This window comes from Orbicella franksi, chromosome 8 (genome assembly GCF_964199315.1).
Source record: "Orbicella franksi chromosome 8, jaOrbFran1.1, whole genome shotgun sequence".
Classification (NCBI taxonomy): domain Eukaryota; kingdom Metazoa; phylum Cnidaria; class Anthozoa; order Scleractinia; family Merulinidae; genus Orbicella; species Orbicella franksi.
In genome coordinates, this window is record NC_138152.1 from 30,468,809 (window position 1) to 30,488,719 (window position 19,911).

The 19,911-nt window shown below is 38.9% G+C and overlaps 1 protein-coding gene across 1 annotated transcript; it reads right to left on the minus strand.

Annotated features, from left to right (window-relative positions):
* Nucleotides 1-1,291: 1,291 nt before the first annotated feature.
* On the minus strand, nt 1,292-16,497 carry LOC145494385 (uncharacterized). The gene is made up of 18 exons (XM_081473838.1): nt 15,186-16,497; nt 14,564-14,919; nt 11,940-12,104; nt 11,257-11,367; nt 10,611-10,736; nt 9,822-9,918; nt 9,388-9,606; nt 8,883-9,259; nt 8,439-8,606; nt 8,077-8,187; nt 7,762-7,878; nt 7,207-7,297; nt 6,516-6,890; nt 6,185-6,307; nt 5,651-5,773; nt 4,203-4,337; nt 3,061-3,294; nt 1,292-2,263 (listed from the first exon to the last, which is right to left on the minus strand). The coding sequence occupies exons 1-18, from the start codon at nt 15,262-15,264 to the stop codon at nt 1,920-1,922; spliced, it is 3,351 nt and encodes a 1,116-aa protein (XP_081329964.1). The 5' UTR covers nt 15,265-16,497; the 3' UTR covers nt 1,292-1,919.
* Between the last annotated feature and the right edge of the window lie 3,414 nt (nt 16,498-19,911).

The window sequence follows — 19,911 nt, forward strand, 5'->3', positions numbered from 1 at the left end:
GATTTTTTTCGAACTACTTTATGTTAGTTGCATTTATTTCACCAGTTGAGTTCTCCAAAATTGTTTTTGCGGTGTGAAATTTCGTGCGAAGTTTGAAGTTTTACTACAAAAACAATTTCTGTCAGTCGTTGCTTTTAAAATCACTTCGTCACTTTTCTACCGTAAATTGAATAGCAGAAAGCGAGGAAATTCGTTAAGTGTATTCCACAGAAATTCTTCAAAATACAGCAACGATCAGAGAGGTAAACTCGACTGAAATTGACTCAAATTTTACGGCGAGGGAAACACAGGATTACGCGCCATTACAGCGCCAAGCTACAAACAATTAAGCAAACTCTCACAACTTCAAAACACTCAATTGAATTTACTTACAGTGACTTTCCTTGCCATTTTAAAGTGAACAGAGATAAACTTGCGTTGACTAATCATCGATGGACGTGTAAGAAAGGCAAAAGATTGACGATTACCGCTAACTTTTAGGAGCGAAATTTAGGCAGCGGGAAAAAAATCCGGCCCGTGGGCCGTATCGTAAAAAGTTGGACCGGTCACATGCGTATGATTAGCCAATCAAATTTGAGGATTTAGGATTCCGGCCAGCTCAGATGCTTGAGAAAAAAAATAAGAAACCTGTTTTTCAAGTCAAATTAAAATGATGACATATCTCAAATAATATAGTTTTGTTTTCTCTTTCAAATAGCTAAATCCCCAACTAAAAAGGAAAACGTTCGTGCGAGTAGAATTTCGAATTTCTTCCATAAATAGCGACAGCAGATAATCATATTCAAGTTCAAGACTTGATTGGAAACTTTGAATACAACTACCATGATTCCCTTAAGGCGGGTTTCACAGAGGCAGTTGGGAATTCGCATTGTACGTGATAAAAAATATTATTTCCATCTAGATGAAAACGAACACAAACAGAAACAACAGCAGCACGTTATTTTCACCCTGCTCTATTTTATTGCTACAAGCTTTTGTAACGGTGTGTCTGACACTTGTAGTTATTTTCTACGTTAGCACTCTCAAAATACAATTAATAATTACTATAAACGAATGGGAAAAAATGCCTTCTCTATGTTATATTCTTTATCTACTTTTTCTAAATCCAATTTACTTGAATAAAATGGGAAATCAAAACCAGCTGGAATCATGTAACTTGCAACTTATCCTGGTATGATGCTCGTGCAATTCAATCAATTGAAACTCAGTAACAAGATTCTTCTTCTTAAGGGATAATTTAACGGTTCAGCGCAAGTAGAAGTTATAGCGTAAAATAAACTGCTACCTTGTTCATTTTTTACTGAACCACATGTAGTTCAACAACTACAGACTATGATTTATGAAACCAGAATGACTGATGCCCAAATTTTACTCAAGATGTGAACGGATTTATTGAGCAAAACTTCGAATTCAGTTTACTAATTAACGTTAATTAAATTTTTCATTCGGCCGCTAGGGATTTACCCTGGACACACACACGTGTTATCTATCCGATTGGTGGATTAACAACATATGTATTAATTAAAACATAGAGTAAGAAATTCTAATGACAAACATTACTCCTATCACCGTGTTACTGTGACTGAGGTGAAAGTCTTAAAGGAAATTCAGTTCTCGCAGAAGTCATTGGCTCGGCAAACGTTATAGATTGTTATAACACGGAGCCACGAAACCATACCCTTTAACGGCAATTACCAAACAAGTAAGCTCAAAGTAAACTGTTTGTCTTAGACTAAGGATACGTGACTACTCGATTTTGTACTAACCTATTGATTGACACATCATCGGTGATATTGAAATTTTCTGATTATATTGCGTCATAATTTACCAACAGTTTTTATATACCCTTATATAATTGCAAAGGTTTAATTGTTCTGTACAGGGTGCGTAAAACTAAGACTGCAAGCTCCACGATTTCTTCAGGTAGTTTCATAGAAGACTTCGACTTCGTCAGGACGGTAGTAGGGACTACCCGCCAGGAATGATCGTGTGAAGGAGGATCCGTAACTGTTGCCAGGTGGCGGGCTGTAGGTGTGTCCAAGGTTCACGGCGTGTGAGTAGGTTCCTGATGCCGCGTTGTTGCTAATGTAAATATCGTGTCCTCCTCCAAATGTTGGTCCATAGGAAGAACAGCTGTAGATGGAATAGCTTCTATAATAACTATACTTTCCTGTCTGATCTAGCTTTAATGGCTGCCAACCAGGCTTATTAACCAATGAGAAGAGAAAGGCTGCTGAATCGTAGCGATATCCACAACTGTAACCTAATTTGAAATACACAATGAAAAAAGAAGTCCAGCATTAATGATGTTTACTGACACTTTGGACAGTTTAGTAATGACGTATTACCGTCAGCGTTCATTTGATTGGCTCACAAAATTTTACTCTTATTCGTAGCTCGGCATTATTTCTTGTAGTGTTAATCTTAAGCTGTCTGGTTCCTGTATGTTAAATGTCTCCTGAGTCTTTAATAATTTCAATTCTGGGATAAGCAAGCCCGGTGGGAGACTGGAAACAGCTGCCCTGATTTCAGACTGAATATAATTTCCATGCCCTGTTTTATAAATTTCATAAAATTAATATCGAGTTGTCAAGCCGGCTGTCAAATAGCCAGGAACACCAAGGCGTTTTTAAAAAATGCAAGTGTTTCTATCGGCCTGTTTATCTCGATGAGTTATCCAGAAAATTCGTAGTATCATTGACTTATTTGCCTTTCTTTGGTATTACCCTTTTTTGTTTCCTTGCTTAATTATTTGAAGCGGTTGTACCGCTTCCTATAAAGTTCTTCCATCCCGATATCTCCCTAAAACCGTCACGAATCAGAAAATTGCGCGTAAACACAGCAAGGATTACACCATAGAAGTAAGATAAGGCATTTTTTAAAGAATTTTCTAGCACTTAACTATCCCAAACCATATTGTAAATATTCCCTTTTTTAAATTCTTTTTGAAACTCTTATCCCATATTTCTCCGTGACCGCTGTTGCGAAATATGATCATGGCCGACTCACAGCTTGAGCTTGGGTCGCCTGTGATAAGATCAAATTGATCACGTCACTTACTCCATGAGACACTTGTGTATCCTCCAAAAATATATTTTCCAACACGGATGATTGTGACAGTTGGACCTTTGCCGTCACAGTATGAATGGAAGGTATAGGAAGACCAGCCATTTACAGTTGCCCGGTAACAGCGATTCCAGTAAGAAGATTGGCGAGTCACAGGCTTCAACCATTTATCCAGCCATGTCAAAAAGTTTTGGTTGTTTCCCACAATGCTGGAATATTTAAGACCCGCTGCAAAAATAACATATAAGAACGTTCTTTGGATCCATTTTGTACCTATCATTTGTTTTAGTGGACCATGTTGAAAGTTGGTTTTGCTAAGAGTTAATAACACTGTCATCTTCACCAGTTATAAGGTGACCATCATTGCTTACACCGTAAATGTGACGCTAACTAAACTGGATGTTCTGTTTGTTGGAAACATATTTTATATGTGGTCGTTATATGCCACTGTGCAACTTAAAATATTTTTTATCTGGAATATCACTGCCTACATTTTGGGTCGCAGAGATCAATACTCTCAATAGATGATTTTAAATCCTGAACAGGAAAATATTCGGAGAGTATTTGTCAGGAAAACGTCATATCATTACCAATGCTCCACGCCGACCTCAGAATTCTCAATGGAAAAACCAGCGGCAGATAAAGTCACGAAATTTGACAGATTTTTTAAATATTTAAATTTTGAAAAAAAGCTATTAATGGTTTAAGTCCACGTGGGCTGTTTCCGCTCCACACCCCACCGCTGTCCTTTCTAAGTGCGGTTAATGTTAATGTCAAAGCGTGTCTGTGGTCGCGAGGAGATAGCAAACAACATTAATGACTCGCGTTTTCTTTTAATTGCAATAGCAACAGACCTTGCAATATGACAAACTGATCCAAGGTGGAAACGAGAATTCTGATTGGTCCCTGAGCGGTCCGAGGTTTGCACTACTGACCGCTAAGACGCACCATTCACGAAGTAGTTTTGGCAAATTGCTTTTCTTGGAAGCATTTCACAGAAGACAGCAGTTTGTAATTAAGACAAAATCTCAGGGTCTTTTTTTGTTTGTTTTTTGACATCATATTTGGTGGACAACTTGAGCTTAATTCCGACCGCTGCAACATGAATTGAAGTACAATCAACGTGAAATACTCACCTGCCGCGGTGTACCTGCAGGTTTTTCCGTCTCCTGATAAAGGATGGTTACACGTACATGTGTAGGATCCTACAGTGTTCGTACATGAAGCTGAACGGTGGCAGTCGTGTACACCGCTGACACACTCATCGATATCTGTGGGTAATAATGAACAGGGAAGAAGAAAGAAAACAAACATAAATTATGTTATACTTTGTCACAAAAAGTGTTTTATTGTCTAAAGTAAGAAGCTTTCGTTGGTAGTACTTTAGTAGTACTTTATCGTAAATTCTATAGCACGTGTCGTGAATAGAGGCTTACCATGTCTATTAATAAATCTCTCAAGAGAAACAATCCTTGTTGTAGAGCGTTGTCATGGCAATCATATTGCTGTTCCTGGTCACATGTTTGCATATCAAAAGATCCCGTTTTTCAAAGAACGTATGAGAAATGTCATTTTTTGGGGATCTATAGTTTATACCCTTGAGGTTTTTTCCGTGAATAGAGCAAGAATAAACATCCACTCTTTTTTTATGTTACATCCAAAACGAGAGTGAGCTCATTAAAAATCATAAATATATTTTACATACTATAAATTGGTTACCGTGTGGCACGACATTTTTGGAGGAGTTTAATTTTTCGGATCGGCGATACTTTTTGCTTTTTTTTTGCGGGAATTATTTCTGGGATTGTGAAAGACTGGATATTCGTGCTGGGTATTCGTGAATTTTGTAATGTTGAGAAAGTGGCATTTGCTGCGTTTTTTTGTTGCACTTTACGGTAAGCTGTAAAGCGCGGTAAGGCGCGGTAGACTCATGTATGGTTAATTACCTCGTCTCAGGATCGAGCGGCCCGGATTCGAGACCTGACCGGAGACACTGCGTTGTGTTCTTCGACAAGTAACTTAACTTCTCCACCAAGGTGTTTAAATGGGTACCGGCGAACTGAATAGTGGGGTTAACCCTGCGGTGGACTAGCCTCCCGTAGAGGGGGGATTACAAACATTCGTTGTTGCTTCTTGCTACGCGGAAACTGGGATAAGCTCCGGCCTGATAACATGGGCCACTTGGCTCGTACGCAAACTTTCCCTTCACGGCAATCAAGTAGCCAGTCACTCTGGAACAATTACATCCTGCCCCAGTCTGGCTGGTAGTGCCTTCAGATGATCTTTTTCTGTCAAGTTTTAGCAACTACACCTGTCGTGTACCACTGGCAATTTCATCGTTTTATTTAAAGACGTTTTAAATAAATGGCATCAACAAGATTCTGCATGTGAGGCTTGTTTGTATAATTTCGACAATGGAGTAAAATTTTGTTTGCGAATTGTGGAAAAAATGCAACTTGAAAATTGCAAAAATTAGGACCAGAAAAAATTTCGTCCCATACTGTGGGCGTATAGCTTGATTTTCATGTGGTATCATTTCATTTCGCAGTATTTTTTTAGTTCTTGTTAAGCAGATATAACTTACCAGTGCAATTTTTGCCATCTCCTGAGTATCCAGGTTTGCACGCGCAAGTGTAAGATCCACGAGTATTGTTACAAACAGCATTCGCATTACAGTTATGAGAGTTTGAAGAGCACTCATCTATGTCTAAAACAAGATTAAAGGAGTAAATATGGATAAACGTTGAGTTGTCGTTAGTCTGACCATTTCACAGAGACTAAAAAAGAAGCACACAGCTCTCTGATTCATTCTCTGTTTTTGGATGATTTATATTACCCTGGTTATAAACCACTGGCGCAGGCATCGAAACTATTAAAAAGTAAAGCTACTACAGGGTTGAACCTTTTTTTCTATCCGCCTTCTCATTACACAAGAGCGGTTGATTACAGTTTCTTTTAAACCTATCAATCCAGGAGAAATTTCATAGTTGTTGAAAATAAAGTGAAATTGTTATTAAATTCAGTATCCACATCGAATATTGTTTGTTTCAGTATTGCTTGATTAGTAGTATCAACATCTAATGTTGTTTGTTTGATGGTTGGTTGGTAGATTTCTTACCATTACAAGTTTGTCCGTCTCCGGTATATCCAGCTCTACACTTACAGGAATATGAGCCCACGGTATTCACACAATCTGCATTCACGTCACAGTTATGAGTGTTGGTGGAGCATTCCTCCAAATCTGCAACAATTAAATTGGGAAAAAATGAAATAGTCATCAAATAAACGAATAATGTTTAAAGTATTGCTTTGTAAGAAATTATTTTGAAAATGAACCATGGATTTTTTGAGGGTGCAAGATTATCCTGGCTAAATTCTGGGAGTCTACCATGTTTTTTTATAAGTAGATTACAATGTAGTTTAACAGCATTAAGCAAGAGATTAATCACCTGTAAAGCAAGTAAAGTTGAAGCATTTATCGCATGGCACGTCATTCCAAGTGTATCCATGCCTCACGCCAAGAGTGTGCACACAGTCTCCGTTGTTCCAGTTGTTTGGTTGCTGTGGAGCCCAGAACCTAAAACTGCTAATTTCTTTGTTTGTCCACACAAAAGAGCCTTCAACACTGCGGTCATTCAGCCCTATCCATGATCTATCGCCAGCATGACGGTGCTGAATATATACGTTTTCCTCCTGGTTGTGCACTGTAACCAGATCAGAGTTCATCTCAGAACAGTTTGACTCAGCAGTCAACCATGTTGCGCATGCGGGGCTTGAAAAGTAGCAATAACCACCAAAGTAAGTCCATCCTGGCTGGCAAATGTCTGTAGATGTAAACAACAATAAATCCATAAAAAGTAAGAGAAATCATTAAGAGTGTCTTGAATGTTTTTAAAGGAAATAGTTGTTTGTCATATTTCTGCAAAGCCTTCAAATGTTTTGGCATTTTTACTCCTGACTGAAACATTGGACGTCATTTGCCATGAAATTAACTTCTAACAATCAAATTCAAGAAATGGCCGGATAAAATCCTATTTTTAACAGTGTAAGTGACAGAAGTTACTAAAATATGACTACTAAAAGAGCTAAACTACTGATTTAGACATTAGTAAAATTAACAATGAATTATTTTGTCTGTACCTGACAGGACAGTGTATGAGATAGACAGTGGATCATACTTTGTGTCGTACAACTCTTTTAAACAAACTCGCACACCGGTCGTATTGATGTACTGCAAAAAAAAAAGAACAAAAATAATCAGTGGTCTTCTAAACTGAAGTCGAAAAGATAATTTTCACAACGCTCACGGTGATATTCTGAAATATTATTTACTCTTCGGAAGAAAAAGCAAACTCATACCTCCCTTGGGTTTTCGTTTTAGTAAGACATATCAACATTATATCATTTGCATCTTGTAGGTATCCCTCAACTTTCTGTACAACAGGAAATGTTTTTGTCGATTTTGACTTCGGTTGTCTTGAAGACGCCATCTTGTATTTTACGATTTTCCCCGCATTCAATTTGATGGAAAATAACGGATGTAAAAGGGTACGATACTAATTCTGCATTGATGTTCCCCCTTAAAAAATTGGAAAAAACCAAGAACTCTTTCAAATAGACGAAATTTGGTTCGACTGGCCTGTCAAAAATGCAGTTGCTATGGAAATGCCCAAAGACGTGAAGAAACAGAATTACCTCCACCCAAGCAGTTATTCCATTGTGTAGTGGTTGTCGATTTCCACCGCTAGACGAATGGTTCGCGGAAACGAACACATTCGGGGTGCTGTTGTACTTTTCAGTAAAGCGGATATCCTAAAGAAAAACTCTCATTAAGCAAGCAGGGTGTTATTCAACTTTGGCCACTAGCAAACTGAATTTTATAATAACCTACTGAGTGAGTATTGTTTAAATTGACACTGTTCTGTAGGATCTGTACACTAACTCTTAAATTTTTGAAAAAGTAATTCTAAGCAAGCTCTCTAGTATACGTAAGACGAAAAAGATACCAACCTTGCAGTAGGCATTGTTGTAATCTGCAGGTGGATGTTGGGCGTTAGCAAAATAGACTGAATCATGTTCTGTAAAAAGAGGCTTGTGGAGAGAAGAAAATGCCAACCATTTCTAAAAGACAAAAATAAATAAATGTTAACTAGAAAATTGAGATGGGAATAGTATTTTTTCGAAAAATTAAGTGAGATAGCCATAACCAAACGTCTAAATCAACATTCTATTTCTTCTTAATATGTGCCGATGTTAAAGTATGCTAGAGACTTAGCTACTAATGCTAAAGACCAGTGTTAAGAGGCTAAAGTAAGTGATAAGGATCTCTCAATACCTAATGTTTGGTACATAAAAAAGGTGTAGACACTTACAGCATAAACATCGTCGTGAGATCCTGCGTAGTTCTGAAGCTCTCTCAAACAAACTTTAAACGAGGATTGCGTGACGTCTTCAATCCACACACTCGCAGCGTCACGCTTGAGTCCTGCACGATAGTGCGCTGCGGTAACAAACACTGAAGGTGTCACTGAAAACTTTCCCTGCATAGAAAACAAACAAAACACAAGCTGTTACTGTTGATGTTCCACTTACTCATGCTACTACTGTTGTTGTTGTTACCTTAGTACTGTTTAACATTAGCGAAGATTTGAAAATCTAGTGATGGCTAATGCTCTAATGGCTAAGTGATAGGTGACATTTTAGGTCCATTAGTCCAAAGGAAATCATGTCATATTGAAATAAATCCGATGACTGTAAACTACTCGAAATTGTTCTTCGGGAACTTGAGTTGTAAAATGAAACGAGAAAGTACTTACCGATGGAAAATTGACAGATTTACAAGTCGTCCCAGTCCACCATTGTGATATCCGTACTTCCCCGGCAACACCACCCACTGGAGCCCCTTGGTACGCCATCCAATCAACTGTCACGTTAGCTTTTGATTTCCGCTCATTGTAGCCTGCCGCCATCACACACGCGGTGAATCGATCATAACTGACATTCTCAACCCACGACACAGCGGCATCATGTACATATGACTTGTCACTGGTGTCAACATGATTGACAGTGATCTGAACTTCAAGTGGTTTGTAAGGATAAAACACATAAGGCTTGAGGCGAATTACTTCACAATGAGAATATCCCAGTGAAGGAATGTGTGGCATGTGACGGCGACCTCGCTGGAAAGGAAAACCTTTAAAAAAAAGAACAGTACAAAACACTAATCAGTACAAACGATTTACACTACCCAGGTTTTTTCATCGTAATCATCATTATCCTCTTCGACATTGTCAGAAATTTCAGCCTAAAAAAATTTCTAACCTTCACAACTACCAGGGTGTTGCACAGAGAAATTCAGTCGCTGAATGCACATTTCCTGTCGAAACAAACACTCATTGTCGTATGTTGTGCCATTTGGTGAGCAGACTGGTTCTTGGTAGGATGGACAACTGTCAACAGCAACGCAGCGAGCATCATTTGGTCCAAACGCTTTACACAGGCAATGATAATGACATGTCACGTCGATGCAAGGATCCAAGTCTGGCGGGAGATATAAACAATCAGAGCAATTGTGAAGAAAGGATTTGATCTTCTAGTACACGCTTGCTTGATAGTTATCCACACTTCCGTCTTCCCTGTGTGGGTTTGCAAGGTTTTATAAATATTATTGCAATGAGCAACACCGCTGAGGGGTAAAGAGAATGTTAAATATACCAAGTGATTTTTCTATCTCCAGATGGAATCTTTTTGCCTACCTCCAGTGACCATGTAGTCGACAGTGATAACATCTTTATTGTTGGCGTCGCTGTCGTAATTCTTCACACACACTTGTGCATCAGTTGTAGATGTATGCTGAATAAAACAAAAAAGAATTAAACCCGGCCTGGTTCATGTTGTTATAGTACGCCAGAAAAGTATTTTTAAAAAAAACTGATATAAACGAAAGTTACAGTGAAACAAAAACTCGCTAAAATCGCTTTGAAACGGCCCCGAAACAGCGTAGAAACACAAGTCACAAACAGAAGAGTTCAAGTAATCGCTTTTATTTAATTTTGCTTCCATACGTCGAGCTGTTATATGCGAATGTTACATTCCCATATATACTGTTATATTTACGTTGTTACGCAATGTCATATAATGTTCACGGGTCCCGAGGAACTTGGGAAATTTGTGCCATTACCTGATGAGTGTTTGCTAAACTCACAAAAGGTAAAAGGTAAAGTCTGCATGCGAGCCAAGTGGCCCATCAGGCCGGAGCTTATCCCGGTTTCTGTAGCATGAAGCGACTAGGAGTATTTCTACTCCCCCCTGGATGGGATGCTAGTCCATCGCAGGGTTACCCCCAGCATTAAGTTCGCTGGTACCCATTTATACACCTGGGTGGAGAGAGGCACTGTGAGAGTAAAGTGTCTTGCCCAAGAACACAACACAATGTCCCCGGCCAGGGCTCGAACCCGGACCGCTCGATCCGGAGACGAGCGCACTAACCATGAGGCCACCGCGCCTCCCAAACTCACAAAAACATCACAAGAATTATTCCTTACCTCAACCCAAGCGGTGACAGCGTTACAACGTGACCCAGAAAGATTAGCATTGTTGTTGTTGTCAGTGCGTTTTGGCGTCACTAACACAACAGGACGAGCATAAAATGGTTTTGTAAAGTTCACTGTCTGCAATGTAAAAGAAAAAAATAATTTAATATCGACTGTATTCCCGCGAGACTCTTTTAGAGGTAAGGTTGATAAATAATCTGGATTGGTATTTATAATGCGCTGATTCCAGTGTTTGGATTCCAAATCACAGCGGCTTTGACTTGAACAGGGCCGACCTGCACCGTTTACAACGGTCTTCATGATTGGCCAAGCGAGACAATAGTTATACAACACAAACAATGCCCCTAGCCCTAGAAACAAAAGAGGTACAGATTGACAAGAACGAATCAAAACAGAAGTTTTAAAGAGGTGCAGGTCATCTGTTTGAACAAGAGGAAAAGTATGTTTGATTGGGTCTCAGAAACTATTTATGACAAATTTTGTGGGCCCACAGTTCAAATAGTTACATGTTAACAGTCAATTTTAACTTCCTCCATTGTAATGAAAGCATTGCTGTTGTTGTCCTTTTGATGCCCTATTATAAAGAGGATTTAGATAAGAAACAATAATGCCGCGGGCTGGCAATAATTATTCTTACTTGACAGAAAGCGTAGTTATCCTGATCAGATGGTGAGTTTGTATTGGCAAACACGAGACTGTCGGTTATGGTAAAATTGTCAACACTCAGATTTGTAAATGCCATCCAATTCTGCAGAACAAATAAAAGATATTGTATTTAAAACCTGCCAATTATTCAAGAAATAAAAACATGCACAATTAAGGACTGTTTTAACCAACGTACAAGAGTACATGAAATTATCAGCAAGATACGCAAACCCAGTAAGATGTTGATAATTTGCCTTTTTTCAGAAAAAAAAATCTATAAAAGAAGCAACTCTCCTTGTGTATGCATTCAGCTGCTTCCAGTCAACGGTTTCTAACACATGATTTCTACAAGTAGCTTGAGGTTTATTAAAGAGCTAACAAAAACATATTTTCTCTGTATTGTTTTCTTTTGAAAGCCAACGATTGATGTTTCGTACTGGTGCAAAAAAGACTCATTTGGAACAGCTTGAAAATGGAAGATGATCGGGCACGTCACATGGGAAGTTGACCTCTGATATATTTGGAACATCGTAACGCATGTAAATATTTCAGAATGCTGTTCTTTAGTCAGGGGTCATCATGGTTTTCATTCAACTTTGATGAAGTGCATATCTTTGGCAGAGCGTAGTTGATTAGAATGACAAGTGACAGAAAACGAAATTTAAATTTACTCACTATCTTAATGCCTTTATGGAGTCCATCGAAAATCTTTGCTTGTCTGAGACAAATTTTGAAATTGTCCACGCGCAACTCCTCCACCCACACGGCCATGGCATCTTGAGGTCTCTTAGGAACTTGGTGACTAGCAGTTACAAATATGGTTGGAGGAGTAGAAAACCGCTGAAATGATATAATGAGAGAAGTTAAGACTAGTAAATTAATCGAGTGCATGCCTTGGTGAATGACCGCATGAACAGATCAGCGAACATGTGAATGATCAATAATGAGAGAATGCGTGAATGCTTGCTTGAGCCTTCAAATGTTCTTCAACTTACAGACATTTTAAAAATACAAAATGCCTCAAATAACAAATTAATATTTAATAGTGAGTCACGTTACACGCCGCAGAAAGTGTAAATATTTTCACAATCAGAGTCCGCCGAGGATATTTTAGTTATTCAAAAAGGGAACAATACGCTTAAATCCGAAAACTACTAATCAGCTTATTGTTAAGCGGTTTTGATCTTTTGCATTAGGAATATTTGCGTTTGATGAGGAAAAGTAATCTTTGTAGTTAGTCTCAATTGATAAATTAAAAACGCTGTTTAATTTCAACAATTTTCAACATAGTGACATTAAACTCACGTTTTTCGATTGCATTGAAACAGTTTTCTGTTCAAGCTTAGCCTTATGTTGCTCGGTAACTTTATTTAAATTACAAGGCAATTGTTCTACTTGAGGCAACTTCTCTTCAAGAGAGGCGGCTTTTTAGTGTTTTTCTTCAGTTATTGAGGAATATTCCGTATTTAGATATTTATCCTCTGATGCTATTTGTTTCGAATACTTTCTGCTGAGCAATCACGCTATATTTTAATGGTCAGCGTTTGCACAAGTCACGTTTTAAAAGGACAGATGATCGACAATTTTCAGCAAAGAAAATTGATTGCCTGACTCGTGATTTCCACGTTAAATTTCGCGCGAGAAACCGATATCGCACAAATCGCGAAGTGAAGCGAGCTCGAGAAAGCGAAGCGAGAAAACGTTGACTGATATTCAACAACGTCCGGCAAACAGTTTTAAGTAAGAAATATTTTTACACTGAAATTAAAATTTCAATACCAGCTAAATTTTCAGCGTTCAAGTTCTTCGAAAGAACAACGAGTACTAGGCAAGATGTATTTCTCGCAGCAGAAAAGCTTTCTGAGAACTGCCGTTGTGCCATATTGCAAGTTAATAGATATATTTAGTGGGGAGTTGTTAAACAATGCCCGGCCAGTAAACAGTCAACTGAGAGCTCTCGCTGTAAATCACAAGTGATTGTTGCGTTGACTGCTGGTGGCGAAGCAGGCCCGCTGTTGACATCGCAATTTGTCGTAAACCTTGGGTGGAGCCGGAGCCGCTTCTAGTGTACGCAGTAGCGCTAAATGCAAACCCAGCCACCTTGTTTGACATACTTCGTCGTTTTTCAAGAGGCTGTAACTTAAAATTGAATCTATGTTAGCTTGACCTGTCAGCTCCGAGATTTTAAGCGGAAGAAAGCCGTCGCGTAGGCTTTTAATATGACTGCAGTTTTACGGTCGCCAGAGTTTGTGAATTTGCCATCCAAGGACGCGGTTGAGGCGATGGCCTTCGTCTAGTTTGCAAGTGTATTTCAGCCGAGAGGTGACATCTTATACAAGATACTTGGTGATGGTTTCTTAACTGAAACATTGTGACCCTTATGGGATGGCCTACATACTCAAAATGAATACTGTACTGTAGCTGTGCTTTTCTTAGTAGTTGGTGAGGTAATGTTCGCCTTGAAAGCTGCCATTTCGTCTTCTACGCATGTCCAATTGGCACTGGAGCTTCCTCGGCTGCCAAACTTTGCCTTGCGGATTTCCTTCGTTTCCTTCGGCCGTTTTCTTGTCCAAGCCGTTATGATTTTGTCGTTTTCTGGTACTCGGAATCGTAAGCGATTTCTTATGTCTCTCTAAAAAGTTGTACTTCAGTTCAAAGCATGGAGAAACTTCACTTTCACTTTGAAAAAGACTTGTGCTTGTTTTTAGCTCCGTAGATTGCGGCAATGATTTTGCAACATGATTAAAAGGTCACTTTCGTTTTTTTTTGTCGCATCGGTGAACGATCACGCAAACTCTCGTTTTTAGAGTCGTAATTTCACGCTAAATACCTCGCCTTGGTAGCCAAGACCGGCGCTTTTGATGCTGTAAACAACCTCGTTACATAAAGTAAAGCTCTCTTCGCACTAATTCCTTTCAAAAATATTAGCAACTTTTTGACAAATTCTGCACACAAAAAAGACTGGCAAACCGTTTTAGGCAGTTTCTGCCAATATTTGGCAGCTTTTTGGCATTTGTTTGTTTGTCTTTTTTGCATTTTTTAAGGAATTTCTGAGTGTATGGCCAGGTTTAATTCTTTGATCGACAATTTCTACACACTGTTTCTTCATCTTTTGTCATACTGACTAGATTAATTCGTATACTGCAATCATCATTTTTTAGGGTTAACTGACGATATTCATATTTTGTATTTTGTATTTTTTCTTTCTAACATTCACATCCAAAGTCAGGGCTCCCTATTTCATGAACTTTTTATATATCTCTTTACTTTCTAAACCACTTAACAAAACAAATTCTAACCTGCTGGAAATCGATCCTCTTGCATTCCGTTCCAGTTGTCCAAGAGTTTAAGGATGTGGTGCCAGTTTGAGATCCATTAGGTTTCGTTTCAAACGCAAGATAGTTTACCTCAATGGACTTGTTTGAACCGATGGCAAATTCTAGAACACAGACTGTAAATTCACTCGCTTTAACTTCTTCTACCCAGACTGCAGCGCCGTTCCGAGGGGTTTGGCTCTTCACGGTATGGCCAACTGAGGCGAGAACCGTTACTTGCTGTCCGCCGTAAAATGGCGTTTGGAAGTAAATCTTCTTACAACCGAACAGCCCTGGTGAGCTTGTTGTTACGTTTTCTTTTCCGGCCTTGAATCCGAGTGCTGTAAAGGAGTAAATAAAACTTTTTTCTTCAAAATGATCGCACTTACAAAGTTTTAACTGAATGCACAACCGATATCCTAGGAATGGACATGTTGATTGCTTTAGTAAGAGATTAAATTCTCAATTTCCTTGATCTGTGCGCCCCTCCCCCATCTTTCAGTTCGCTTCTTCTCTGATCAAAAACACATAAAAACGCCTGAGCTTGCCGTGAGAAGTTGAATTAAGGTTTACATTCAGAGAATGCAACTGAGAGTAGATACCATACCTTCAGTGGCTGGAGCACCCAGGCAAACCAACAAAACAATGAGAAAGAAGTGCATCGCGTATTGGTGCTCAGACGACATCTTGCTCCGACTGAAAGGGAATTTCACCCCGTTGATGCATATTATAATGCTCCCAAGGGCAATGCGTGACTGGTATGTACCTGTTTGGACATGTCGAATTATAGGATATCACCAAATTGAAAACAGCTTGTTCACAAAAATGAGTTATCTTGGGGGTGACACATATAAGTGACGAGGTGGAGGATGTCAGGCAGAAGGAAAATGACCAGTGTAAAAAAAATATGGAGGATTCCTTAGAAATCGACGATAGTTCTCCTATCCGAGGAGCGTATTTTATTTCCATCAATTTGCAATACAAGTATTGTTTTAGATAACACTGAACTGATCATTATCGCTGTTGCTTTGTGAATGAAAACTACCGACCCCACCCCATGTCATCTCTCCCCAGTCCCCCGAGTGCCCCCGTATCCTCCACAAGAAACCAAAATTAAGTTAATCAAATTTTCCAGTTTGAACTTTACACATTTCAATTCTGATCGATTAATGTTCGGTTTTCGCTTTTCTAATTTATGCTTTGTAGCGAATTTTCAGTTCATTTCAATTTTGAATTGTTCTCATGCCAGTTTAACTTCAACCCAGTTATAGAGTAGATTTTTGTCGTATTTTACCTTATCTTTTTAAAGAGGAAAACTCGTAAAGTGACTAGAGATTTGAAAGCTTCGTAGGCGTTCTCTTCCATCATTTTCTTGTATAGATGATATAATCACCTGAAAAGGGTCGCAAGTTATTTCCGTCAGAGTCGCTCATTTATTTTGTTGTGTTAAGACTTGCTTGTTGTTCTTCCTGATCTTAGACCTTCTTAAAGTGCACCTAACCCCCAAAATTTTTTTCGCTAAAACGAATCTACTTGTTATTTGAAATAGTTCAAATTTTTGGATTCCGTTAAATCTTCGATTTTCTGTGCCCCGACGAAATCTCGAAAATAGCTCCAAAACACCGCCATTTTGTTCACGACCGAGTTTGAGGAGAATGGGTCCAGCGGCTCTTGTGACGTCTACCCAGGAAGGTTGGATATCTCACGTCCTCTCATTTCCTTTAGGACGGTGCAATACACATTCGAAAAGTGCGCAGAAATGCCTTCCAGAAGTGCTATCGACTGCTGCAGCAATATCCTAGATCCAAAAAAAGATATACTGTACAATTTACTGACGATGATCGGCTAATGGTGCAATAAAGACTTAAACGATGGTTGATTTTGTCGAACCGAAACAAGCGAACTGAATCTGTGAGAACCATTGAAGAACTGTCACGGGACCTTGTTCCGCAGACTTTCCAGGGGCACCCAACGACCGTTTTCTCTCGAATGCTTTTAAAAGCTGTTTTAGGCTATGTGGAGTACTTTTAAAGCTCTGTAGGTTAATTTTAGGTTGCGCTAAAAAAAATTTATCTGTTCGGTTATTCTAGGGGAACTTGAGTATTCTCGAATTTATTAGGGCTTTTTTGTCCATTTCCCGAAAACCTTAGGTCTTATCGCCTTTCCGAAAATGATAGCTGACCTTTTTTCGGTACCCAAAACGACATTTTTTACAATTCGAAAACAACAGACATTAAATTTCTCATATCACGAAAGTTCGAGGTGACAATTCTCTTAAGAAAATCAGAGGGGATTAAAGGTCTTCCGAACAGATAATTTACCGAAACGATCCGTTGGGTGCCCCTGACTTTCGAACGCTATTTTCATAAATTTTCTGCTTAAAGCTAACCAGCAATTTGTAGAAATACTACCGACAACCTATATCTTCCAATCCCGCAGTATTTATAACATAACCGGCAAAGTTGTGTGATCCGATCATGATCAAGAAGCGTTATATTGATATGTAAATAGATCGCAACTGTACGCCGCTAACCAACACTTATTTCTCTTTCGATTTAGATGAAAATCGAAGATTAATCCTTTAGAATTACATGACAACAAAATTGTTAGACTCACAGAGTTTTTCGAAGGTTTAGAAATCAGCAGTGCGACAAAGATTCTGTGCAATAGCGTCGAAAATATGACCGCGTAACATTATCCGCGGACCGCTTAGGGAACACATCCTTTTCGCTTATCCGACGAATTTCACTGCAAACTTTGAGAACAATTTACATTGGTTATTTGGAGTTACGACTTAAAACGTGTGACAATGTGAAATCGGTAATTGTATGAAATGTTTCCTTCCGCCTTGCTTCCCGCAGCTTCAAAAATACAGGTCCAAACAATACGATTTTCAATCGATCGAAACCAATGTTTTGGAGGTCATCAAGTCTCGAAAACTGCAACACGTACGTCGCTCTTATAAACATGAAGCATTCAACTGAAAGTAAAACACAAACTGGATTTAACAGAACAATCACACCTTGACAAAATACATTCTCGCTAAGGACAAATGTAAACGGGCTATAAACACGCGTGGGAATCTTATGTTTAGTTGACGAAATTACCATCCAAAGCAATCCTTGAGTTTTCTTTCCTGCGTTTCGTTTGCCTGCCCTTCACTTCGTATCTAGCTTTCCATTCCTAATATACAAGCAGCTCGTCCGCAAAGAAGTCTTCCCCTTGCTCTCAAAGCACTAAGGAGTGAGTTCACAGTTGTCGAACGTGCTCGATCGAAGTTTATTTCGGAGTCTTCCGAATCGAAACTTAACTCTGACTCCAGTGACGAAAAAGAAATGATCCTGAGACAAAACTTGGACGTTTTAGTCCCAGAATACATCGGAACGATTAGTTTTGTATTCCATTTTCTCGAGCAAATACAGAGAGTTGACTGAGGCGCTACTGTGTTTGGTTCCTGGGTAGACGTCATCAGGTACCGCCGCCCCAGTCTCCCTAAAACGCGGTCGTGAAACCTTCAAGCGCGACTTTGAAAGGGCATAGAAAATCGAGGATTCAACCAAATTCAAAAATGTTTTCGTCCAAATGCTTCAAATCAAGTCTAGATTCGTTTTAGCGAAAAAAAATTTTGGCGGTTAGGTGCACTTTAAGTTCTTCGGTTGTTCTTAATTATTGTTTGAAGACACGCCAGGTCATTACATTAGGAGATGGGTCTGAATTGATTGACGTATTTTTTTGGTTAATTTGATCATTTGCCAGTTTGTTCATTGTATACATATATATATATTTTTTTATTTTGACCGAGTCTCGTTTCTTTTAATTTAGATCGAAGCTAATGGCGGAATTTGCCATTACCTTCCTCTGACGCATTTTGTATTTTGTATTTATTGAAAGCCTTTTGTATAAAATCTAGTTTCAACTCTGCTAGAAATGTGGACTAACTTGATATATATGTAATCGAACTTTCCGTAAGTGGTGACCCTCAGTGGGGCCACTAAACAATTGAGCTGTGACGAGGGAGCTTATGCAAGGTTAAAGATTCAGTGTTTGTATGGATCTGAGAAAAAAACCGAGCGTCTACTTACAAGTTGGTATGCAGTGAGATTCGACTCTGATTAATTGTTGTTATCTTAGCTTATTGTACTTTGGTGATGCACTCTGTACTCGCGTGGACAACTAAACATAATCAGGTGTGTTTTTTGCGGCTAGAGAGGCTTTGCAGAAGTGTTCGAGGGGAGATTAACTGAATGGTTTTCTATTTCCTTGTTTCTCGGCAGTTGTATAGTTATTTAATTGAAGAATAATTAAATTCATTCTGTAAGTTCGGGTGGTTTTTGTTTCTTTGTGCACGTGGAAGTTCTTTAAATTTTGCAACAGTAAGGAAGCGTGCCATGAGCGCTCGCCTCTTTAATCTGCTTTTTTCCCTTTTGTTTTTATGGTAACACATTTTAATCATTCTGTAAAATATTTCCGCAGGAGGGTGATTTTATCTAACCCGTGAAACAACATTTACTGTAGCAGTAAGTCAAAAAAGTCATAACTAATAAAAGAAAACCATGAAATTTTTATTCAATAGCATCTAATTGTGCAGTAACTATTTCACGGGTTAGGTAAAATCACTCTGAGATTGACGCCTTATTGATCCTGAATGCACTTAGAATTATTACGACCGAAAGAATAACAGACACGCTGTGACAGAACAGTCTTTGACCTAAGAATGCCCATTTAAGGGCACTTTTCTGAGAAAATATAAAAATAGTAGTCGCAGTTGCAGACAACAGTCTCCTGTGAAGTGATAGAGATACATTTTGGAAGACATTACTGATTTTAAAAGCCGGAAATAGATCATACATTTTCTACGCACAGTGAGAGAAAAGAAAGCACTTTACGCCATCGACTGCATAGCTCAAGGAGTTGTCGAACTTATGAATACATGTAATTTTTAACTTGATTGAGACCACAAACTGCCAAGGGACTTCCTAGGGACATTTGCTCGTTTGCTCGCTGTAACGTGTGTTCAGCGATATGATAAAGCTTAGAACTGGACCAGAAGGCTTTTTGTTGTTATATCTCAGCTGAATTTTGAACTGTTACTGAACAGGCAAATCTAGTCTTCGGACATTTCCGGCTACGGCAGTCAGCTACTAAAAATGTCCTGCAGGAAGAATTTCGAGCAGGCTCAGTTAAATTTCTTTAAGAATTTAGGTAATCCGATCTATTGCTCCATCTTTTCTGAATTATCTTTGGCTTCTGTCCAATGAGCGCCCAGTAACCGATTCATGCGCGCGCTCGCGCGCGTTGCTAAAGAGGCGAAATTTTACTTCCGGCTGCTTACG